At 35.1% G+C, this 26,104-nt stretch overlaps 1 protein-coding gene and 1 non-coding gene across 52 annotated transcripts in view; both read left to right on the top strand.

Moving 5' to 3' along the window:
• The window catches only part of LOC101960618 (uncharacterized), a 401,529-nt gene that overhangs the window by 262,115 nt on the left and 113,310 nt on the right, over window positions 1-26,104 (top strand). The window lies entirely within an intron of this gene.
• The window catches only part of LOC101968875 (phosphorylase b kinase regulatory subunit alpha, skeletal muscle isoform), a 65,941-nt gene that overhangs the window by 22,003 nt on the left and 17,834 nt on the right, over window positions 1-26,104 (top strand). Inside the window, exons 5-13 of one of the 2 annotated variants that reach the window (XM_040281885.2) lie at window positions 98-180; window positions 6,446-6,526; window positions 13,324-13,422; window positions 14,769-14,915; window positions 17,791-17,844; window positions 19,734-19,856; window positions 21,776-21,871; window positions 22,691-22,798; window positions 24,625-24,703. In XM_040281885.2, the coding sequence (XP_040137819.2) occupies window positions 98-180; window positions 6,446-6,526; window positions 13,324-13,422; window positions 14,769-14,915; window positions 17,791-17,844; window positions 19,734-19,856; window positions 21,776-21,871; window positions 22,691-22,798; window positions 24,625-24,703 (870 nt within the window). The remainder of the gene's footprint in view (window positions 1-97; window positions 181-6,445; window positions 6,527-13,323; window positions 13,423-14,768; window positions 14,916-17,790; window positions 17,845-19,733; window positions 19,857-21,775; window positions 21,872-22,690; window positions 22,799-24,624; window positions 24,704-26,104) is intronic. The other variant, XM_078033958.1, reaches the window with a different exon arrangement.

The following is a 26,104-nucleotide window of genomic DNA, read 5'->3' as shown; positions in this document are numbered from 1 at the left end:
TTACCTGGGAGCAGTGAGCACTTCACCTGTATGGCTGCCTATCAAACTTGTAGTGCTAATTGACTAGCTATATATCATTTTTCTCTTTTTTTCTTAGGACTTCATATTATCCACAGCCTAGATGAAGTCAATTTCATACAGAACCTTGTGTTTTACATTGAAGCTGCATATAAAACTGCTGTAAGTAGCTCATTTTGGAATGGGTTTTAAACACATGATGGTTTTGTTTTTAAAATACTAGACAATCCATCCCTTCTCTTAATGCTGTCCCTCATAGTGAACTAATCTAAAAAGACTTCTGGCAGAAATTGTATTCAGTCTCTTTCCAGAGGGTTCAGATACTATAATCTCAAACTTTCTGATATCTTATAGCATGTGTTGGTAAATCTGGGGCTAAATTATGATCTTATTTTAATGGTTTAAAGTTATAAATGGGAGCAAGATGTCTAGGGAGAATGATGAACCCGTTAGCTATGTAGAAATAAAATTTACTCATGTGTTTAATGTTATCTGTAGGTATTAATTTAGCATACAAAAAGGTTTTTTTCCTTACACCTACCATATGAGGTAACTTCATATTAATTCATTATATATAACATACTCTCTGTATAAAATGTTACATTAGACACTATATAGGAATGTAGGGGTTTTTCCTCCTTTGATCTAACATAAACAGTTTGTTGTTCTTGTTATTGTTTATTGAAGCTTTATTTATAATCTCCCAAACTGGAAATAATGTAAATGACCATCAACAGATAAATAGGTAAACAAATTGCAGTTTACCCATAAAATGGAATATTGTTCAGCAATAAAAAGGAATGAATTATGACATTCATGAACAATATGAATGAATCTTAATAAAATTATGCTTAGTGAAAGAAGTTAGACACAAATTTATATACTCTATGATTACACTAATACAAAATTCTGGAAATCTAAAGTGATAGAAAGCAGATATGTATAATGATAGAAAGCAAGGGCAGAGGGAGAGATGAATTACAGTGGGTATGAAGAGCCTGGGAGAGGGATGGGCTTGTGGCCCAGTGGTAGAGCACTTGCCTAGCACGTGTGAGGCACTGGGTTCAATCTTCAGCACCACATAAAAAATGAATAAATTAAGGTCATTGTGTGCATCTACAACAATAACAACAAAAATTTTCAAAGAGACTGGGGATTTTGCAAATGATCATTTTTATGATGACAGTTTCAGACATTTAAACATAGGATAAAACCAAATTTTACAGTTTAAGTGTATAGTTTTTTTGTATAGCAATAATGCCTCAAAAAGGATATATAAAGTTATTAGTATTTGAAGAATGCATAAGTGTAATTGCTGTAGGACCATGCTAAAGACACTGCCAGTCATTTTCTGACCTCCCCTTTGCTCTTTCAGTTTCTTACTAACCACCCTCCTCCTTTGAGGCCAACACATTTTTTTCTTTAGTGGAGCTGGGGATAGAACCCAGGGCCTCATACATGCTAGGCAAGTGCTCTGCCGCTGAGTTACACCCTCAGCCACCACATCATTTTTAAAAATTTTTGTTAACTGTTCCATTATCCTTCTAAGAAATTTAATTAAAAATGAAAGTGTTTATAATTTCTGGTGCTCTTTATTCCTTCATGTACATTCAAATTTCAAACTGGTACTATTCTTTTTGCCTAAAGAATTTCCTTTAACATTTCTTGGGTCTGATGGTGATGAATTATTTCAGCTTTTATATGCCTTTAATTTTACCTTTACTTTTGACAGATATTGTTACTAGATATAGAATTTTCTGTTGACAGTAGTTTTGTCTTTCAGCACTGAAAAAATTTGCTTCTTTATCTTCTTATTTGTATTGTTTCTCATGAGGACTTTGTTATCCTTGTCTTTTGTGCTCACTACATAATGAGCCTTCCTATACCTCTGCTGCTTTTTAAGAGTTTCTTCTTCATGTATGAATATATAATAATGTATAATTATAATGATCCGGTAAAAAAGATCTAAAAAATAGAGTTCCTTCTTATTACTGACATTAAGCATTCTGATTATAGTGTTCCTTGCTTTAGTTTTCTTCATGTTTCTTGTGCTTAGTTTACCTTCATGAATCTGTGGATATATAATTTTCACCAAAAATTTTCAGCAAATACTTCTTTGTATACTTTTTTTGCCCCCTATTTATAGGGATTCCAGTTACATATGTATTGGACCACATGATGTTGATCCACAGCTCACTGATACACTGTTTATTTTTTTAATTATTTTTTTGCTTTCTGTTTCTCATTTTGGATAGTTTCTATTGCTGTGTCTCAACTTCACTAATCTTTTCATTCACAATGTCTAATTTGTCATGAATTCTATCCAGTGTATTTTTCATCTTAAAAAGTTTCATTTCTAGCCAGGCACAGGGTGCATGCCCATAACCTCAACAGCTGGGGAGGCTGAGGCAGGAGGATTGGGAGTTCAGAGCCAGCCTCAGCAACATAGCAAGGCCCTAAGCAACTCAGTGAGACCCTGTCTCTAAGTAAAATATTTTAAAAAGGCTGGGGAGGGCTGGAGTTGTGGCTCAGTGGTAGAGCACTTGCCTGGCCTGTGTGAGGCCCTGGGTTTGATCCTTAGCACCACGGATAAATAAATAAAACAAAAGATCCATTGACAACTTAAAAAATTTTAAAACAGGATTGGGAATGTGGCTTAGTGTTTAAGTGCCTGTGGGTTAAATCCCTGGTACTAAAAAAAATGTTTCATTTCTAGAAGTTCATTTTGGTCCTTTTTGTATCTTCCACATGTCCACTTAACTCTTTAAACTCATGGAATATGATTATACTAAATATTTTAATGTCTTTGTCTAAGAATTCTAAAGTCTGTCAGTTCCAGGTTGTTTTCAGTTGATGACATTTCTCTCATTAATTGGTTGTATTTTCCTGCTTCTTTGCTTGCCTAATAATTTTTACTGGATTCCAGACACCATATATCTTACCTTGCTGCATCCTGAATGTTTTTGTTCTTCCATACATACTCTTGATTTTTGTTTTAAGATCTACTTAAGTTAGTTGGAAATAGTTTGATCCTTTATTTCTTTTTTATGAAATTTTAGTTGTAGGTGGACACAATACATTTATTTTATTTTTATGTGGTGCTGAGGATCAAACCCAGTGCCTCATGCATGCTAGGCTCACATTCTGCCACTGAGCCACAATCCCAGCCTTGATCCTTTATTTCTTTAAAGGTGTTATATGGGTCAAGAATCATGTTTAGTCTAAGGCTAATTATTCCCCACTACTTAACCTGGACCCTTGAATATTCTAGCCATTACCCCCACAAAATGGTTGGAACAAGCACCATTTCTATCCTCTTTGAGCACCAGGTATTTTTCCCTCTTAATTCTCTTGGGCAATTCTTCCCCCAGCCTCAAGTAGTTTTCTTGCATACATACATCGGCCATTTTTCTGATGAATATTAGAGAGAAGGGACCTCTGCAGAATTCTGAGGTTCATATTCTCTCTCTCTCTCTCTCTCTCTCTCTCTCTCTCTCTCTCTCTCTCTCTCTCTCTCCCTCTCTCTTTCCCTCCCTCCTTCCCTCCCTCCCTCTCTCTTCTCCAATACTCTCCTGAAAATTATATGCACCTTGGTCTCTTTGTACTCTGAGCTCCATTTACTCAACTTAGGGAATCTGCCAAACTCTGCTTGTTTTTTATTCTTTTGCCTTTCTGTACTATAGTCAGGGAATGCTTACAAACAGTAGTCTGGAGCAATCATAGGACTTGTCCTGTTTGTTGCTACCTCTCAGGAATCACAGCCCTTCATTGCAGAAACTTCATTATATTGAAAATCATTGTCTTGGGCTTGGAATATGGCTCAGTGCTAGAGTGCTTGCACTGCATGAATGAGCTCCTAGGTTCAATTCCTAGAACCACACAAAAAAAAAAAAGAAAAAAAGAAGAAAGAAAGGGGAAAAAAAGAAGGAAGGAAGGGGAAACCACTGTATGATAAATTGTACAGTTTTTTTTAAAGTTGTTTCTGGCAGGAGGGTGAATCTGGAATCCCTTTCTCCATATTTTCCAGAAACACAAGTCTAAATGTTAGACTTTTTTATGGAAGTAGACATTATTTGTCAATTGATCACTATGCCTTCTGAGACCACAGGCTTGCTGGGGTAGAAGTCAGGATTCTTTGGCCTCTCTGTTGCATCCAGGGGTTTAGTTGTAATGGTAGACTTAATGATATTTGTGTCTTCTTATATTTTAATATTTGCTATACAAACTAGGGCATATCTGAGTTTGGGGGAAGGTTAGCAAGCCATGGGTAAAATAGGACTTACATTCCTGAAACATCACTTTAACTCAGAGATTTGACATTAGAAAAAGGCCAGGTGCAGTGATGCACACCTTTAATCCCCATGACTTGGGAGGCTGAGACAAGAAGACCACATGTTTGAGGCCAGCCTCAGCAACTTAGCAAGGCCCCAGCAATTTAATGAGACCCTGTTCAAAATTGGGGGAAAAAAGGCTGGAGATGTGGCTCAGTGGTAAAGAGTCCCTGGGTTCATTCCCCAATACCAGAAAAGAAGGAAGAAATAAAAGCAATTAAAGGTGAATATAGAAATAAGTATAGATGTGGGGGAGCATGCGTGTGCATGTATGTATGCATGTACAAGCACATACATGTGTGTATACATCTTATTCTAAGTTCTGTCATGACATCCCTGTGACAATGAATACACCCAGTGCCCAGGCCTCGGATTCTATAATTTTCTAATGAAATAAACAAGGGCTCCTTTGTAGAGAAATTGATTCCAGGGCTGGGATTAATTAAAACACAAGATGAGCACCTTATAATGCCAAAAAGTAAAGAAGTGTTCAAAAAAAGAATAAGGCATATCAAAAAGGCACAGGAAAAAATCATTAATAAGTAAAATGAAAAAAAAAACCCACAGGAGTCAACCTGAAAAAAAACACCTGATGACCTAACCTTGAACAGTTAACAATCTGGATAACAAAATAGTAATAGAATTTTAAGTCAAGGAAAAATCTAACTATCCTGAAACTCATTCCAATATAAAAAACTGACTAAATAAATAAATGAGGGAGAAGGGACAGCTCTTCAGTAGAAAAATGCAATTAATGATTATAGAAGTAATGAAGAAACTAGAAAATCTCCACTAAAACATCACTGTAATAATTGTTGTAGGCAAGATCCACCAATGGATAATGAATTAGTGGGTGGATGTTTGAGGAGAAATAGGATCTTTGTGTGTTCTCAAAGTGTATTTCTCAAGATAATGTATTAATTACAAAAGGGAAAAATAGTAACAGAAGAATGCAGAAACTCAGCAGATAGTACCATAACAAAGTGAAGGTTAACATTCACCAGTAATAATGTATCCAGCATCTTATACCTCTGATATAATGTACTGAGAAGGACACAGCATAATAGCTGCAATACATATTCCTGCCAAAAATGCATAACCTCGGTCTAGTTATGAGTAAACATCATGAAAATCCAAATTTGGAAAAATCTATAAAATATATGATCACTAATCTTCAAAAAGTGTCAAGGTCATGAAAGACAAGACTAGAGGAACCATCATTGATTGGAAGAAACTGAGGAGACATTACAAATGTGACGTGGAATTCTGCATTAGATTACAGAATGTCAGAAAGGCTATTAGTGAGAAACTAATGAAATCCAAATAAAATACACAATTTGGTTAATAGTATTGTACTGATGTTAATTTCTTGACTTTAACAATTGTACTATATTTATGTTAGATATTAAAATTGGAAAAAGACAAGTGAAAGTCATATGGGAACTCACTGTACTATTTTTGCAACTTCTATAAGTCTGAAGTTATTTCAAAGTAAGAGTTTAAAAGGTGATTTTGATTATTATTTATATTATCAAGGGGACATATATAGAACTATTATTAAGAATAGGCTTTGAGTAAGACGACTTAAACATTAATCCTGGTTCTGTCACTTATTAGCTCTGTGAACTAGAGTGAATCAATCTCTCTTTTCATCTCAGTTTTATCATCTATAAAATGTAAGGATTAAGGAAGAATAATATATAACATGCATCAGTTAGTGTGTGGTACATTATCAGTGCCCAAAGAGGGTAAAATTAAATTGGATATTTAAGATAAAGTACTGGGCTCCAACTCCTAGATCCTCTGGGTACCTGCTGTGGTGAAAATTTTTGAGAAGCATGTCTGCAGATGGACTGAGTTATAGTTCTTAGCCCTTCTGATTAACTGTTATGAAGTCTTCCAACTTTTTGTAGGCTTCAGTAGAATTTAAAGCTATAGGGAAAGTAGCTACCAGAGCCACCAACTCATTGGCATTGTGGTTATGTATATGTATGGCAGATTAGTTACTATCAATGTTTTTTATTCAAGGATTGTGCATCTAGTTAGTGTTTAGTAGTTATGACTTGCTAATGGTGTATTGATTATTGTTATGCCAGGACTTCGGGATATGGGAACGTGGAGACAAGACCAACCAAGGGATCTCAGAACTGAATGCCAGTTCAGTTGGAATGGCAAAGGTAATTTTGCTTTTTTGTTTATACAAAGTATGGGGTAAGGAAGTCTGGTGTACCTTTGCCATAGAAAAAAATTAATGAGCATGTGGACCATCATCAGATTAATTATTCTTTTAAACCACAGACAAAATTCAGATTCTCCCATGGAACTATGGGGATGTAGATAAAAACTTTTACAAGCTCCAGATTTGATAGCCAACTGCTTTTCTGGTATGCCTGTACTTAAATGTCTCACAAGGATTTCAAAATACTTTAAACCCATTATCTCTACCATTACAAAAACAAAGGAAACTTTTTGTTCTTCCATGGAGCAGTTGACCAAGCTTGATATCAGAGAACCATCTCTGAATCCTCCATTCCCTTACTCTCCTCTGTCCCCCATATCATCATCATCATCACCACCACCACCACTTTCTGCTTAGCTCTGTCTTTTCATCCTAACAGCTTTTATTTTCTCTGAAAACAGTAAGACTGCATAAAATAGTATAGCAGGAATAGGATTTAATATGTCCATCATGATAAATATGTATAATATGATTTTTCTACTAAAAGGCAAAGACACAGATTGATTTTTCGAATTTTATATATATATATATATATGTTGTAGATGGACACAATACATTTATTTATTTATTTATTTTTAATGCCATGCTGAGGATCAAACCCAGTGCTTGACCCATACTAGTTAAGTGCTCTACCCCTGAGCCATAACCCCAGCCCCAACAGATTGATTTTAAAAAAGAAAAAAAAAAAAGAAATTCAATCTATATTGGCTAAATAACAAAGGTGATACAGAAGATTAAAGACAAAAGGATAAGCAAAGTCTGAAATACATGAAAAATATCAGTGGAGCTGGGCATAATGGTGCATGCCTGTAATCCCAATGACTCAGGAGGCTGAGGCAGGAGGATCACAACTTTGAGGCCAGCCTCAGCAATTTATCAAGATCATAAGGAACTTAGTGAGAACCCCATCTCAAAAAAAAAAAAAGAGCTGGGGATATAGAAGAGTTGAAAAAGCACCATTTGGCTCAATCACCAGCACCAAAAAAAAAAAAAAAGAAGAAGAAGAAGAAGGAAAGAAAGAAAAAAGTACAGGCATGACTCTATATGAATATCAAATGAAATAGACTTCAAAGAAAAAATATTACATTGGATAAAGAATACAAAGAGGATCATGATAGACTTTTTTTTTTGGTACCAAGGATTGAACTCAGGGGTGCTTAATCACTGAGCTATACCCCCAACCTTTTTTTATATTTTACTTGGAGACAGGGTCTCACTGAATTGCTAAGTGCCTTGCTAAATTGCTAAGGCTGGCTTTGAACTCATGATCCTCCTACCTCAGCCTCTACAGCTGCTGGATTATATGCATGCACCACCATGCCCAGCCATGATAGACTTTTAAGAGTCACAACCTATAATAAGAAAGTCTAATCTGAAATGTAGTTTCAATTAGTACACAGTAAATATATAAGGCTAACAGAAATAGTTATAATGTAGTAATTGAACAAAAAATATTGTCAGGCTATGATACATACAATAAACCAAAACTGAGATCATAGAGAATTTGAATTATATAATTGATGCAGTAGAGTTAATAAATATATGTGGAACTTTGTATTTATAAATATTTATCTACTGGGTAAACTCTTTCTTTTTAATGTATTTTAAAATGAAAAAATGGTATGGATATTAAATTTATATTTTAAAATGAGGTCATACTACAGCTACTTCTTTGTAACCTGATTTTTTCATTCAGTAAATCTCGTGTCACTGAAGAGCATAACTAAACATGCTACTGTGTCATTTCTTTTAAGATTAATTTGGTCTTTTCAGTTGTTGTATAGCATTTAATAATAACTCTATTAATGAAATTATGTTCATTTTTTACTATTTCAAATAATGTTTAATTAGTATTCTTATACATATATCTTGATGAACTTGCACAAATATTTTTTATAGAATAGATTTTTTTTAAGTGGAAACACTGAGTTAAGGGATATATACTTTAAAATTGCCCTCCAAAATTTTTTTTACTAGTTTCCTTTTTCCCATCAATATATGAAAGGTATATGACATTATATGCCATATATGACCATTTTCTTCAAATCTTTATTTTTGTATATTGGACCCAAAAAGTTTTAACCACTGAAACTATTTTTTTTCTATTTTGAAATAATTTCAGACTGGAGAACATTGTAAGAATGGTAAAAATAATTCTCATACATTTTTCATCTAAGTTTCTCACTTGGTGACATTTACTTTACATTTTTCTCTAGCTGTTTAAGCACACGCTCACACACACACACACAAACACATACACACACACACAATTTTTTTCTGAGCCAGTTGAGAGTACACTACAGAAATGAAGCCCCACTACTCCTCAACTACTTCGTTGTGAATTTCCTCAAGACACTTCCATAACTATAATACAATCATTAAAATCAGGAAATGAACATTGGCGTTATCCTACAATCCAATTCTCATATCTCATCCAAATTTTGTTCATTGTCTCAATAATGGCATTTATGGCAAAAAAATCTTTGTGATATAGGATCCAATCTAGAATAACATATTACATTTAGTTATAATGTCTCTTTAGGCTCCTTCAGTCTGGAACACTACTTCAGTCTTTACTTATCTTTCATGACCCTGGCAGTTTTGAAGAATACAGGCTGTTTTTTTTTGTGTGTGTGTTTGTTTGTTTGGCCTAGTTTGATCCTGGGAATAGAATCCAGGATCTTAAACATGCTAAGCACGTACTGTACCACTGAGCTTCGCCTCACTTGATTACCCAGCCTCAGATCAGTTATTTATAGAATGTCCCTTAATTTGATTTGGTGTGCTATTCCCTTATGATTAGATTCAAGTTATGTTTTTGGCAAGAATACCACAGAGGTGATTCTGTATCATCAAGGAGTGCATAATGTAAGTTTGTCCCATTACTGTTAAGGTTATCTTTAATCACTTAATTAAGTTGGCTTTTGCCAGAAACCTCTGCTATGAATTTGCTATTTTCCCCTTTGTTATTAATGAGTATTTTGTGCCTGGTCTACTTCCACTTACCCTTACTTTTGTTTTGAGTATCATTTCTTTAGGGAAGCATCTTTGAAACTGCCTTTTAGCCCTAAGACTAGATCAGTCTTGCCTATAATTGAGGAAATTATATTCAATCTTGCTCACAATTTAATGCAAGTGAATGCAACAGATAAACCTTTTTTATCAAATCAGGGAAAAATCAAGACACTTTTTTTTTGTACAAAGGAAAGTATTGTCAAATACCTTCCTTTATTTTACTTATTTATTTTTATTTGGTGCTGAGGATCAAACTCAGTGCCTCACATGTGCTATGAAAGTGCTCTATCACTGAGCCACAACCTCAGCCCTCAAATACCCTCCTGGTAGTTATATTGGTATGACATGCATTAAAAACAATTTAGCATTATATCTCAAAAATTGATCATACCCATTGACCAAATAATTCTACTTCAGGAAAATAATGCTTACAAAACAACTCAAAATGAAAACACATAATTGTTAGCTCAACAACAAGCCTACTATATATGCTGCTATGTACTCTAGATATTAGTAAAAACACAACCCTGACCTCAAGGAATTTTTAATTTAGCAAGAGATGAAATAGGAAATGAAACTTAAGTCATTTACTTGGCATGACTGGTATTTTGAATTTAGGTTTACATAAAAAAGTATGAATTGGCCAGCCATTTTGCCTTAAAACTAGCAAATATCACTTTTTCAGGAGATGTAGCCTATAAATAAATCCATAACTCTGACACAGTTTTCATCTATCACTCAGTTGTGTTATTTGTTATTATTTTTTTCTTTAGGCATTGGCAATTGAAACCAGGGACATTTTACCACTGAGATACATCCCTAGCTCTTTTTATTATTATTATTATTTTTTATTTTGAAAAGGGTCTCACTAAGTTTGCTTAGGGCTTCATTAAGTTGCTAAGGTTAGCCTCAAACTTTCAATCCTCCTGCCTCAGCCTCCAGTGTTGTTGGAATTACAGATGTGTGCACCACCAGGCCCAGCTCACCCAGTTATATTATTTATAAAGATAATAAGATTGATTATAAGTTTGACTATTGACCAGAAATATTGAAATAATATAATCTAGTTTAAGTATCTGTCTTAAGGATTTGATAGCCTAAACAACTTTATCAGCCTTCTCTTGCCTTCTTTTTTTAAAATTATAATTATTAATGCATGTTCATTGTACAAAATAACGGTTTTGACTGTGACATGGCCATACATTCATATATTGTGCCATAATTATATTCATCCTCCCTATTACCTTCCTTTGCCATTCTCTCTCTCCCGCTTTCTCCTGGTACATTTCCCCTTCCCTAATAGTCCCTCTTCTAGTTTCAGGTCATCCTTTGTTTGTATGTTTGTTTGTTTGAGTTTCCACATATGAGAGAAAATACTAGTCTTTCAATGTCTGGCATATTTTGCTTAACATGATGACCTCTGATACATCCATTTTTTTTACAGATGACATGATTTCATTCTTTTTTGAGGGGATACCAGGGATTGAACTCAGGGGCACTCGACCACTGAGTCACATCCCCAGCCCTATTTTGTATTTTATTTAGAGACGGGTCTCACTGAATTTCTTAGTACCTCACTTCTGCTGAGGCTGGCTTTGAATTCATGATCCTCCTGTCTCAGCCTCCCCAGTCACTGGGATTACAGGCATGCACCATGGTGCCTGGCTATTTCATTCTTCTTCATGGCTGAAGTAATAAACACTTCTTTATGGAATGTGGACATATACTCTACTGTGTATATATACTATATTTGTGTTATTGGTTTATCTGTTGACAGGTACCTAGGCTGATTACATAACTTGGCTGTTGTAAATGGTGCTGTAGTAAACATGGATATGTATGTCTGTCTTTTGTATGTTGACTTTTTTTCTTTGGACATATACCCAAGAGTGGTACAGCTGGATTATACAGTAGATCTGTTTTTAGCCTTTTTAAGGAACTTCCATGCTGTTTTCCATAGTGACTGTAGTAATTTACATTTCTACCACCAGTTCCCTTTTTCCACATCTTCCTCAGCATTTGTTATTTTGCATTTTTTTTAATATTCTGAATGGGGTAGTTTGGGAATTTTTTATTTGCATTTTCTTGATGTTGAATATTTTTTTCATATACTAATTGGCTATTTGTACTTCTTTTGAGAAGTGTCCATTCAGATCTTTTGCCCATTTATTGATTAGATTACTTGTTCTTTTGTTAGTTTTTTTTAGTTCTTCATATATTCTGAATATTAATCTTCTATCAGATGAATATCTGACAAAGTAGTTTTTCAAAACGTGGAAAACACTTATGCTGCAAATGAATTGTAAAAAGATACCAAATGTAATCACAAGTATATATATATAAATATGCATAGGAAAAACTAGTGGCTGTTTGGAATGATTTCTCCCTCTTTATACTTTACTATGTTTTTAAAAATTCTATAAGGAGTATACTTTACTTTTATTATCTGAAAGCATATTTAGAAATGCAAGAAATTAATAAATTATTTTTAAATGTTGATCTCACATTTGTGTGGAATCTTAAAAAGTCAAAGCCTGACATGGTGGCACACAACTGTAATCCCAGTAACTTGGGAGCCTGAGGTAGAGGAGTCAAAAGTTCAAGGCCAACTTGGGCAATTTAGCAAGATACCATCTCAAAAAATAAAAAAGGGCTGGGATTGTAGTTTGGTGGTAGAGTGTCCCTGGGATCACTCCCCAGTACCAAAAGGAAAAAGAAAAACAAGTCAAACAGAGAAGTAGAGAATTGAATGATGATCACCAAGGCTGGAGTAATGGAGAAGGGAAGGAATGCGGAATTGTTGATCAATGGGTAGAAAGTTTCAGATAGAAGAAATAAATTTTATCTGTTGCTCATTAGGTTGACTATAATCAATAAATTGTGTGTGTGTGTGTGTGTGTGTGTGTGTGTGTGTGTGTGTGTGTGAGAGTGTATAAAATTAAAACCATGGGGGGGTGCTGGGGTTGTGGCTCAGTGGTAGAGCACTCGCCTAGCACATGTAAGGCACTGGGTTCGATCCTCAGCAACACATATAAATAAATAAATAAAATAAAGGTATTGTGTCCAACTATAAGTAAAAAATAAAATATTCTTAAAAATTAAAACCTTCTTTGTTTGGTGACTAAGAATGTTTATTTTAAAGTCAACTATAATGTTTCTAAGGAAGTTACTTCTGTGTGGAAACTCAACTGTGTAGCAATATGTATGGTGGTTATGTTATCTTATACCACACAACTTCTAACATTTCTTATGTGCTGGTATCATACTTGGAGCATCCTTGCCAAAAAAAAACAATGGTTTACTACAAATTCATGTTCTATGTTCAAATTATTTTTTCACTTTTTTGGAGCATTATAGTTGTACATAATGATGTCAAATTATTTTGGTGTGCTGCTTGACTTGATAGTGCTATAGACTCCATTGTAACTTTCTCTGGGACCATATGGGAGAAAAAGAAAAATAAATATTATTGTATTTTCTGCTCTATCAAACATATTTAAAAGTGACATCATATGCATTGGTAAGATACTAGGATACAGGGAATATAAATATACACCTTTTGGGATTTGTTTGTTTGTTTTTGGTGGTAGTGGTATTAGGAATTGAACCCAGCGCTTTGCATATGCTAGGCTAGTGCTGAATCACTGAGCTATATCTCCAGCCCAGAAGTATTTATCTTTCTAACCCTGAAGGTTTCCTTTCTTCCATTGCTTTGCACAGGCAGCCCTGGAAGCACTAGATGAACTGGACCTATTTGGTGGAAAAGGTGGGCCCCAATCTGTTATTCATGTCCTAGCTGATGAAGTACAACACTGCCAGGTAAGAGAATAATGGACCATGTTATAGAAAATTTTATTCTTGCCTAGACTCACATTTAGCATGAGCTATAGATTAAGAAAAGCAGATGGATAGCACATCATCTGATTTATTACCATGTGTCAAGAAATGTCTTTATCAAGCATAGTGTACTGAGATAAGTCAAATATAGCATGGTCTATAAAATATATAATATTCCTGTTCTCTTATAAAAGGTCTTGAAAGGATCCTATCTCAGTATACAAAATTCTCCACTGCCATCATATCAAGAGGCTATAATATTCCTGAAAATTTCCTTTTCTAAATTTATAAAGAGAACAAGAGATAATAGTTTTGGGGTATTTTTCACAGTGTCTCTGAAACAGTCTTTTGTTTGGTAACCTCCAGGGTTAGATAATTTGGAGATCAGAATGTTAATGTTGTAAATATATATCTTCAGTTTTGTGTATGATTACTATCATTTTTTAAATATTAAGTTTTACCTGGGTGTGGTGGTACATGCCTATATTCCCAGCTACTGAGGAACCTGAAATGGGAGGATCACTTGAGCTCATGGCGAACTCATGAATTTGAGATGAACATGGGCAACATTGTGAGGTCCCATCTGAAACAAATGGATATAAAGAAAGAGTTTATTATAAAGAAAGATTTAGATGTTTTTTTTCTCATTGGAGTGATGAATTTTATCCTTTTTTTCAGTCTGATTAGATGTTCATGTGTTCTAATGAATATAAGCTTGCCTTCTAATTTTAAAAACAGAACTTTTCCATGAGGAAAAATATATGTCAGAGGCATAAGACCTGACCCTTCCTTATCTTGCGTTTCAGCAGCTATATTTTGCCTTAACTTTATCCTTAAATAGCTACTAATGGACCAATAGGACAATGGATGGGATAATGTTAGAGTGATCTCTATACACAAGCAGCTCCTTAAGAATAGAGTGGGGGGCTGGGGATGTGGCTCAAGCGGTAGCGCGCTCGCCCGGCATGCATGTGGCCCGGGTTTGATCCTCAGCACCACATACAAACAAAGATGTTGTGTCCGCCAATAACTAAAAAATAAATATTAAAAAAATTCTCTCTCTCTCTCTCTCTCTCTCTCTCTCTCTCTCTCTCTCTCTCTCCCTCTCTCTCTCTCTCTAAAAAAAAAAGAATAGAATGGGTACTTATTAAGAACAGGATTAAGAGAAGGGATGACTTAACCAAAGTAGCTAGTTTTCTAAACTCTCTCTATTGAATAATGTTGGGGTTATTTTCTGAAAGATCTTCCACATTAATCTCTTGAAACTAAACTGTTTTATAATGCCAAGGTATTTACTAATGTACCATATTTGAATTTCTTCCTCTTAGTCTATCCTTAATTCACTACTGCCCCGGGCTTCAACATCCAAAGAAGTTGATGCTAGTCTGTTGTCAGTGGTTTCTTTCCCAGCCTTTGCTGTCGAGGACAGCCAGTTGGTGGAGCTCACAAAACAGGAGATAATCACCAAGCTTCAGGTATGTCCACATTTGCCTTTCTTCTTTTTGAGGCTGTGACTTTGAGGGGGATAGTGCACCTGGAGGCCTTGAACATGATCTGTGTCAGTGATTTTAAGGAATCTTTTATTTTTTTTAGTTGTCCTGTTCTAATAGTTTCCTTTAAAAGCTTTTTAATTTCTATAGTTATTGCTAGTGGAAATACAGAATGGGTACATCCACTTTGGGAAACAGTTTGGCAGTTTCTTACAAATTTAAACATATACCTACCATGTGATCCAATGACTTCTTTCCTATATAGCTACCCTACAGAAATAAAAATTAGTTTTTATTTTATATTTTATTTATTCTCTAACAAAAATATGCACACAGTGTTACTGATAATTGCAAAAAAAGAACTAGAAACAACCTTCAATGCAATAAAAAATTATAATTCCTCCCAATGTAATACTGTTCAACAATACTGATCTATGTGACAATATGGATGATTCTTAAGTGCATTTTGCTAAGTGAAATAAATACCAGACCCCAAAGACTATGTTTTATATGATTCCACTTACATGGTACTCTGGAAAAGAAAAATGAACAGGAGAAAAAACATTAGTGGTTGCCAGAAGTTGGAGGTACAGGTTGTCTATAAAGATATAGTCTAAAGGGGCTGGGTTGTGACTTAGCAGTAGACCCCTTGCCTAGCACATGCAAGGCTCTAGGTTCGATCCTCAGCACCACATAAAAAATAAATAAATAAAATAATGGTATTGTGTCCAAATACAACTAAAAAAATTTAAAAAGATATAGCTCTGGAATTTTGTTTAATTTTAACAATAAGATTTTTAAATTTGTACCTTATAATTATACATAATGGTGGGTTTGTTGTTACATATTCATACATACACACAATATAACAATATAATTTGGTCAATGTTTTAGTCAGCTTTTTCACTGCTGTGACTAAAAGACCCTGACCAGAACAGTTGTAAGGGAGGAAAAATTTATTTGGGGGCTCATGTTTCCAGAGGTCTCAGTCCATAGACAGTCAGCTCCATTTTCCAGGGCTTCAGGTGAGGCAGAACGCAGTGGTGGAAGAGTGTGTCAGAGGGAAACAGCTCACATGCTGATCAGGAAGCAAAGAGACTCCACTCGCCAGATACAATATCTATACCCCAAAGGCATACCCCCAATGCCCCATCTCCTCCAGGCATACCCTACCCACATTCAGTTAACACTCAGTCCTATTAGGAAATTAACACACTGATCGGGTTAAGGCTTTCAGAATCCAATCATGTAATCTCTAAACCTTTTTACATTGTTTCACACGTGAGCTTTTGGGGCACACCTCACATCCAAACCATAGCAGTCAATATCATCCTGTAGTATTTCCCATTTCCCTCTGTGGTCCCTTTCCTCTACTCTTCTAGTTTCCCTTTGATTTTCATGAGATACCCACCTGTCATATGTGGAAGTTACGGAGAAAAAAGAAAAAGAAAGGTGGAGGAGGAGCTCTGCATTATTTTGAGGGTGATGGAATGGTTCTTTATGGACTATGCTAGTAGAAACATGACTCTATATGAAACCATTAGTGTATAGGTAGGGAGGCAGGGGGATCAAGAGAGAGAGCAGAGGACATATTGGGGAATGTTATTAATCATGTTATATGCATGTACAAATGTGCCACAATGAAATCTGCTGTTCTGTATAATTATTATTCATCAATAAAATTTTTTAAAATTATTTTTAAATAGTATTAATGCCAAGGGGTCATAGCTTATATGAAATGTTTAAGCAACTAAGAATCATTCATTATCAAATATTAAGTAAATGTTTATTGTATACACAAGAACATATTGAAGAAATAAAGGAAATATAAAATTACCATTAGGTAAACTAAAATATAATTGTTTCAGGAGTGACCCACTGATGGGTGCTAAAATCTGTGGATGAAAGCTTAAGCAGAGAGAGAATATTTGTATAGTCTCAAAGTGTCTCCCTCCAAATATCTAATATCTAATATTTACAATGGGAAAACTATAGTGAAGAAACCTAGCAGATACCACTAGGGGAACTTCACCACTAATAGGACATATTGACATCACATGCCCCCTTCTATAATGCACTGAAAAGGGCACATCAATTGTGTGGTATCCTCCAGTAATACATAACCTAAATTGCGTTATGAGAAAAAATCAGACAAAACTAAATGTGGGACATTATACCAAATAGCTCATGAATACTCTTTAAAAGTATCAAGGTCATAAAAAACAAAGAAAGGCCGAGGAACTGTCATAGAGTGGAAGAGACTAAGGATGCAGGGCAACTAAAAGCAGTGTGGGATTTAGAATTTGGTCCTGGAACAAACACACACACACACAAAAAGAGCATTAATAGAATAACTGGTGAAAACCATTTAACTTCTGTACTTTGGTTAATAGTATTGTACCAAAGTTAATGTTTTAGTTCTGATAAATGTTCTATGATTATGTAAGATGTTAATATAAGATTATGGTGATTGATGGATATATTGGTACACTGTACAGTATTTGTAACTTCTTAAATTTAAAAATATGTTTTTTAAACCCTGTGGTCTCTCATAAGCTCTGTGAGATATTGACAGGACCATATAGATTAGTAATTAGGCTGTCAGACTTACCCTAAGTTGGATATTGTTAGTAATGCTGATCTAAGGAAGAACCTGTAACTTAGCCCTCACTTGAAATCACATTGCTGGAAATCAGTTTCTACTGCTGAGCAGATTTCAGGTTTTTTGTTTTTGTTTTTAGCTATCAGGTCTGTATTGGTGAGAAACTGCACAGATAGATTTTACCAAATATATATTTCTGACTATTTATATTGATGTACCTATGTATAAGCTTCTGAGATTTTTGCTCTATCTCCCCAGGGTCGTTATGGTTGCTGTCGTTTCCTACGAGATGGATATAAAACTCCTAAAGAAGTAGGTTTCTTTTCCCATAAATGAACATATGGGAGAAGGGTCACTGCTATCTGTAACATCATTCAGAGAGAATATTTATGTCATTGATGGTGCTTACGTAAATCACTAAATAGGAAAATAATACCTGGTGTTTGCTGTATTTGTTGGGCTTCACTGCCATGTTCTCAGTTTGGGGGCCATTCTGGATTAGATAAAAAGAAAGAAAACTCTTGCAGTTAGTTAATTTCAGGAAAGAATTACTGATGAATGTTAAAAATCAGTGGGCAAAAGTTTAAGCAAAACCAGAAAATTTGCATAATCTCATGAGTATCTCCCCCCGATATTTTAAAATTACAAAGGAAAAAATCTTGCCATCGGTACATCTTTCTGGTCCCTTGTCTTCATCCATTTTCTGCTGCCAATAACATAATACACAGAATGGGTGAGTTATATAGAAAAGTGTTTTATTTATTTTGGCTCACAGTTCTGGAGATATGAGTTCAAGGGTTCATATCTAGTAATGGCCTTCTTGTGGGTAGAGTCCTAAGGTGGTGCAGGGCATCATGTGGCAAAAGCTAGGGAGCATGAGCATGTCTGTGTGTCTCTTCTGGTCACTCTCTCTCTCTTTTAATAAAGCCATCAGTATTCATTCATGAGGGCTCCAGCCTAATAATCTTATTGAATCCCAATCCCCTCTCCCAGGCCTCACCTCTAAACACCATAGTTGGATTAAGTTTCTGCCCTCTTAATAGCTAACAGTGCAGATTAAATTTCAACACATGGACCCTTGGGGAATACACTCAAACCAAATCCAAATTATAGCAACCCTTTGCAAGTTTTTTTAGATGGTTAGTTCTAAACAGTACTCAATCTTGAAAACGTTAAATTCCTTTTTTTTCCTAATAGACAAAATTTTTCTTGGAAATATCCATGGGAAAAATTAAATAAATTAAAAGTGTTTTTTGTTCCTGGAGATTGAACCCAAAGGTGCTTTACCACTGGGCTACATCTCCAGCCCTTATTTATTTATTGAAGACACTCTAGCTAATTTGCCCAGGCTAATCTGGAATTAGGGTTACAGGCATTTATCACTACACCTGACTACTAAAGAGAATTAATGGTCAATAATAAACATTTTCATTGGTAATGCAAATATTGTTTAAGACTTAGGTGAGATGGTCAAGGGCCATTGTGATCTTTTAAATCAAGCTCAAACTTTTCTGGCTTACTTCCTCTTTTTCACTTTATTCCTTAGCATTGAATTTGACTATTGCCCCCACCAGTATACTAAAATTATGCCTAAAACATCATCATAAGCTTCTAAGTGACTGATCCAATAGCTTTTTCTCAATCCTTATTCTCCTTGACTTCTTCATTTTGTATCACTATTACCTACTCCTACATTTTCTTGAAATTCTTTTCCTATTTTAATTTTCACACTATACTCTCCTGAGTCTTCTTTCTGTCCTTCTGTCACCCCACTCTGAAGATTTGTGAGGATTCCATTTGGGGGCAGTTTGCTCATTTTATATAGTACTTTTTCACTAAGTTCATCTATAACTGGTAATTCATGTATCATTTCTATGAGGATGATTCCCAAACCCTCATCTCTACCTGCCCTGGTAAGCATTCCTATTTGTACATCCTATTACTAACTCAAATTTAGCAAGAATAAAACCAAATGAAACTTCATTGCAAGCTAAACTTACTTCTTCATAAACCCTCCTGTGAAGTCCTTATTACCCCACTTTCACTAGTTATAATCACCTCATACAGTACTAAGTACTGACTGACTTTTCTGAATCAAACTATACGTAGAGAAAGACCATAATAATAATAATACCTCTGAACAAAAGATGTACATCTAATCTCTGAGTGATAAGACAGAATGTTTATTGTATTTTTACCAGGATCCCAATCGTTTGTACTATGAACCAGCTGAGCTGAAGTTGTTTGAAAACATTGAGTGTGAATGGCCATTGTTCTGGACATATTTTATCCTTGATGGGGTTTTCAGTGGAAATACTGAACAGGTAATGAGTTTGGGGAAGGAGTTTTCAGCAAACTGGTCTTGTTATATCTTGCTCTTTCAGTTAATGGTTATACCAATTTTGTGTTCAAATTGAAGTCTTCAAAGGAGACAGAGATGTCCCCTACAGACTAGTAGCTGAGGGTACTAAGATAAGATTTGGGAGACCTAAATTCTATTTGTTTTGCTTCAATTTTGACCACTGAATAGCCCAAATATTGTTATTGACTTCTTTCGTTTCTCTGTATATCAGAACAGTTTTTCTCTCATAATAAATTATTAAAAAGATTGAAATGTAACTATCCTAATTGATTAACTAATCAAATTGATTTTTACACACTGTGTCTATGGATCAAATTACTACACTGAATCCCATAAATATGTACAATTAAGATTATGATTTTATACTACTAGGGATTAAACCCAGGATTTTGCACACTGTATATACATGCTCCATCACTGAGCTTCATCTCCAGCCTTTTTTTTTCAATCTGTTCATCTCTAACCTTTTAAAAAGTTTTCTTTGACGCAGAGTCTCCCTGATTTGCCCAGGCTGGGCTACACTTGCAATCCTCCTCCCTTAGCCTCTCAAGTTGCTGAGACTATAGGTGTATGCCACCATGCCCAGATCAAATAATACTTTTTTTTAAAAAGATATCTCTGGAGTTCTTTGAATTTTACAGATAGAGACATGCTGTAAATTCAAGGTACAATCAGTTTTCTCAGAGATAAAAACAGAAATGGACTGGAGTGGAAAAAGGGGGATGCCATGAAAGTAGAGGGTGAACAGTAGAGTAGAGAGAGGAGATCTAGAGGGGAAGAAGAAAAAGATGGTGGAAGCAGTATTGGGGAGTAAAATTGATTAGATTGTGTTTTAGTATATGTGCAAATATACCACAATGAAACCTATCATTCTGTATAATTGAGATGCAAAAATACAAGAAAATAATGAGAGAAATTAGAGAAAAAGAACATAGAACAAAGAAGAAAAATTTAAAAAGAGAGAAGAGTAGGGAATACCCATAGCCATGTGGCCAGGTTGACCATCAGAGGGTTACAGTTTGTAAGTTATGAAGTGGTAAAAGAAGGGTTATCTGAAATGGGATAGAAATTTATAACAGCATATCTGGATAGATACAGTTCACTGTCCTCCTGAGGTATGTGCCTGTGTGTGTTTTGTGTATTCTTAAGCAGCTTAATGCATTCTTGGGATGAAATCATATATAAGCAAACATGAAATTTATGTTCTGCTAAATTATCCAATTCATCAGAACAAATTTGTTTTCAAAACAAATGTTATAGAATAACTGATTGTACATTTTTCTATCATAAATTATAGGGTTTTCTAACTTTATTTTTCAGTACCAGGAATCAAACCCAGGGTCTTATGCATGCTAGGCATGTGCTCTGTCACTGAGCTATACCCCCAGCCCAGCCCTTATTTGTTTGTTTGTATTTGTTTTTATTTTTTATATCTTATGTATTGCTAGGCTTCAACAAATTACTAAGCAAAGGAATAAAACTAATCATACTAGAAAACAAATTTGACACAGGAAAATGCAGTTTTAAAGTCCAACCCATCCTAAAATCAAGGAGGTGTACTTGAAGTACTACACATGGAATCAAGCAGGACTTTGGAAGAAGGCTGACTAGGGTTGAACTCTGGACTCAACCATTTTCTTGCCCTGTGATCTTCCACAAAATCAGAACCTCTCTGAGCCTGCATTTCCCTGTAAGATGGCTTCAATCACACATACCTACTATTATTGAAATTAAATACATTAAAGTATACAAAGTCCTAAAATAATATTTGGCCTATAACAAGTATCTACTACCATTCCCCTTTCTTTCCCTTTTACCTGGTTAAATAAGCTGCTTTAAAATAGTACCTACAAGAACTGTCTGCCTTTCTTTTCTCTGTAGGTTCAAGAGTATAGAGAGGCTCTTGAAGCAGTCCTCATCAAGGGCAAAAATGGAGTCCCACTTCTGCCAGAGCTGTACAGTGTTCCTCCTGACAGGGTGAGTTGGAAAATGCTATAACACTGATTGAAGAGGAGGCATAATTCAATAGGACTGCTTCATTTGCATCAAATAATTGCTTATTTTCTGATTTTAATGTTCAATAAGTTTTTCTTTAGGTATAAGACAATAGAAATATGATTTTATTCCTTTAGAAATAAATTGGTAAAGGAGTCTCAATCATGGCACTACTATACAGGGAGATAGGATGAGACCAAACCGTAATGCTGAGGATGACATAGAGATCAGTAGGTAGGACTAGCGTGATGTTCTGTGTGCACTCTCAGGTTTTGATATTCTCTACTTTGAGACCAATAATCCAGGATCATTTGAGTAGATCAGGCTTGGATAACAAAGTATGTCCTATCTTCATTTTCCCAAAAAACAAATCAGGTATACCATTGTTCCTCTTTGTTAAAGAGCCCTGATCGTAAGAGATATACAACCTTGCATTCTGTTGGGATTGGAAGGAAGAATAAGCTCCTAGCAATATCAGCAGCATCACCTGAGTCTTTTAAAAAATAGATGTCATTCCCTCCCTCACACCTCAACCAGAATCTCCATTTGAATTAGCTCTTCTGGTAATTACAGTTTGTGGAGCAAGCACTGCCTAGACTATTGTTATAATGCTTCACTTATCAGTGCATTGCCTATGTTACTATGTAAAACCAAAATCGAGACTCAGACTTTTATGGTCTAGTATCATAAGCCTTGTTTTTTTTTTTTCCTTTTATTTTTATTTTTTAATTTTTCTGTTTTTTTTTTGAATATCCATTTTTTTTTATTCCTCTCATCTGGCCTCTTTGTGTTTTCATTTAGGTTGATGAAGAATATCAAAACCCTCACACTGTGGACCGAGTACCCATGGGGAAGTTGCCTCATATGTGGGGTCAGTCTCTATACATTTTAGGAAGCTTGATGGCAGAGGTAAGGGGAAACTTTAAGCTACTCAGCCTTTTTCTGCCTTAGTCACCTTAATAATCAGATTTGTGAGTGGCTCATTAAATCTGAAGGATGTCTTGCCTTTTATAGTGTGCCTTAATTATAGTTTTTCTTCCAAGTTTTCAGAGTAAGAAGCACAGTCAGCCCTTGATGAAAATCTTGTACTCCTTGGCAACCATTTTCCTTATGCCACCCAGGGCTTTCTACTTTGGCATTGTACTTGGAGATGCTAAAGGATCAAGCCCAGGATTTTTTCCATTCAGAACTCCTAGGTGCCTTGCCTGGTGACTAATAAATGCAATTGTCCTTAGATAGTAATTACTGACAGTGGATTAAGTGCTAACCTTTCTAAGCAACATAATGTTTCTTTCTTTAATTGAACTAATCATTTTAGGCATCCTGACAACTGGGTAGGAACACTATGGACTTTTTGTTTGGTTGTTTTCAGTTTTCTGTTTGCTTTTTGGTAAGGGACTCTTGAAATGTTCCACACATCAAATTCTATTGAGGCAGCCTTTAATGAAGCACTTCTGACTTTGTATTCAGCTTCTTTGTAGCATTTTGAACCTACACAAAGGGATTTCTTTCTCCGAAGTTTTCCAGATTTACTAGCAAATATATTTCCCCATTGTAGGTTATTTTGATGTGATATATAACCAGGTTCCTAGAGAATCCGCTCTGGGACTTAGCTATCCTTTCTTTTTTTAATATTTATTTTTTAGTTGTAGGTGGACATACAGTATCTTTATTTCATTTTTATGTGGTGCTGAGGATTGAACCCAGTGCCTCAAGCATGCTAGGTGAGCGGTCTACCACTGAGCCACAACCCCAGCCCCCTAAGCTGTCCTTTCTGAGCCAGACTCTTTGACCTATTTATATATGATTATTTCTTTTCTGAGATGTTTTTTTTTTGTGTGACCATGGCTGTTTGATTATCTTTAGTTGACATGAACATGAATAGAGCAAATAATGGGAAGAATGTTTTGTTTAAAGTAATCCATGCCTGGTAAACTTATCATTCAATTAGAATAAATTATATGTAATGAAAACAGGAGGAGATAAGTGGTATGCTTAAGAATAAAATAGGTGAGTTCATCACAGTTCATAAAGGACAGAAACTCAAGTTAAGTCAAACGATTTCTGATACTCAGACACAGTGCAGCATAGCTGTGATCCCAGCGACTTGGGAGGCTGAGGCAGGAGGGTCATAAATTTGAGCCAGCCTGAACAATTTAGTGAGACTCTGACTCAAAATAAAATTTTAGGGTTGGGGATATAGCTCAGCTGGTAGAGTGCTTGCCTCATATGCACAAGACCCTGGGTTCAAATCCTCAGCACCACAAAAAACATAAAATAAAATTTTTAAAAGTCTGAGGATGTAGGTCAGTTGTAGAGGTCCTAGGTTTGATCCCCAGAACCGGAAAACGAGATTTCCAATGAGCAGAAAGCATAGAAGATGCAGGAAAAAAGTGCAGAAACAGCAGGACTAATGACTTAAAATATTCATAATAAACACGGGAGTCTGATCATCTAAATATGTGTCATTATATGTATATCTAGAGAAAGAAGAGGAGTAATCTGAAACTTTCTGTTCATTTAGAATTTATACCCTGCCTACTTCCAAGAGAAGGATTTGTGGGCACCACTAGGAATAAACTTCAAATAAAATTAATTTGGATGTGAATTATGGGAGTTCAAACATATTCATACAAGAAGTTTATTTATTTTATTTCTCATGATGTTGTTTTCCCTAAAACATTAGCTTATTTGTTTTTGATTTAGGAACCTAATAATGTTTCTGATTTTTTTAGGGATTTTTAGCTCCTGGAGAAATTGATCCCCTGAATCGTAGATTTTCTACTGTACCAAAGCCAGATGTTGTGGTTCAAGGTGTGTATTCCTATTCCCAATAGCAAAACTTTATATTCAAGGTGTGGTTAGGGACAGAGACCTTGGGGCCAGTAAATTATGACTTTTTCTTCATCTTGCATTTGTTAGATTTCAAAAAGTATATGATGATCTTGGACCTGATTGGTTCAAAACTTACTGTTAATATTAATACTAAATGAATAATGTGTGATGTCAGAGGACTCAAAATATTATTTGATGCTTTTTATTTCTGGAAACTCTTTTCATTGTCACAACATTTCAGCCTCCTATTTATCTCTGCTTCCTTTCTAATTACCTTTTCTGTGCTTTATCTGCTAATACTCCTTTCTTTTCATGTTCTCCTATTGTTTCTGTACTTAATCTCATACTCTCATCTTTCTATGTGTACATATACTGTGTGTTAATTTGCTGGGACTACCTACTTCATAATAAGGTTGCTTCTGACCATTACTTCCTTGGAGGGTACGCCTAACTTTTATTTTTACTGCTAAATAAATCAACTTAAATTTGTAGGTATCTATTCCATACAAAACACTGAGCTAAGTTATAAACATATTAAAAAATTTGTGTTCCAGTACCTAAAATACTTCTTTATCACTTACACTTCAAATACAAAACTGATATCTTCTGTTTTTATCCCATCCTTTTACCTCTCCCAAGAAAAACAAATATTTCTATTTTCCTTATCACTTTCAATGACATTACCAATGTCCTCATTTCCTAGGGTAGAAAGCTTGAGGTGATTCTTGACTTTCCAACATCACTATGCATTAATATGGTATTAAGTACTGCTGTGAACCTCCCTTTAAATGTCTCTAGTCACTTAATATTCTGATCTTTGTCAGTCCTCCAACCCTCCCCACCCCAACAATTTTACCCATCCTTGCTTCCTTTTCTCTAATCTCAGAAAAAAAGGTGTTATTCTTCTATTCAAAGCCGAGGCCCCCTTCTGATGCTTGATTTTATCCTCTTCCCCAGCATCCTCAAGAAACTTACTATTTTCCAGTATCTTCAAACTCTCCCACTGTTTCTTCTGTTTTTCAGTCATTTGACGTGTTTTATCTCCCTCTAGTTTCTTCCTTTCTCATCTGCACTTATGCCTTTTTATATTCCATTCATTCTGTAGTACTTTATAGACTAGTTTATTCTGAACATGTTCTTGCTTAAGATACCAGTGACCTTTGTGTTGCCAATTTTGGGAATATTTTTAATCCATATCTTAGTGGATCTTCCAGTTTCATTTATTATTTGTATTTCTGGAAATGCTGGATTTTCATCTCTTCTATGATGTCATGGTCTCTTGGATTTTCTTTAACCTATATTAAGTGCTTTTCTGCCCATTCAAGTTTTCCTGTTCCTATACTTGCCTTGTAACTATTGGCATTCTTGAGTCTGTCATCA

The sequence above is a fragment of the Ictidomys tridecemlineatus genome, chromosome X (assembly GCF_052094955.1).
Source record: "Ictidomys tridecemlineatus isolate mIctTri1 chromosome X, mIctTri1.hap1, whole genome shotgun sequence".
Lineage (NCBI taxonomy): Eukaryota > Metazoa > Chordata > Mammalia > Rodentia > Sciuridae > Ictidomys > Ictidomys tridecemlineatus.
Note: the sequence above shows the minus strand (reverse complement) of the source record. Positions and strands in the feature narration are given on the sequence as shown.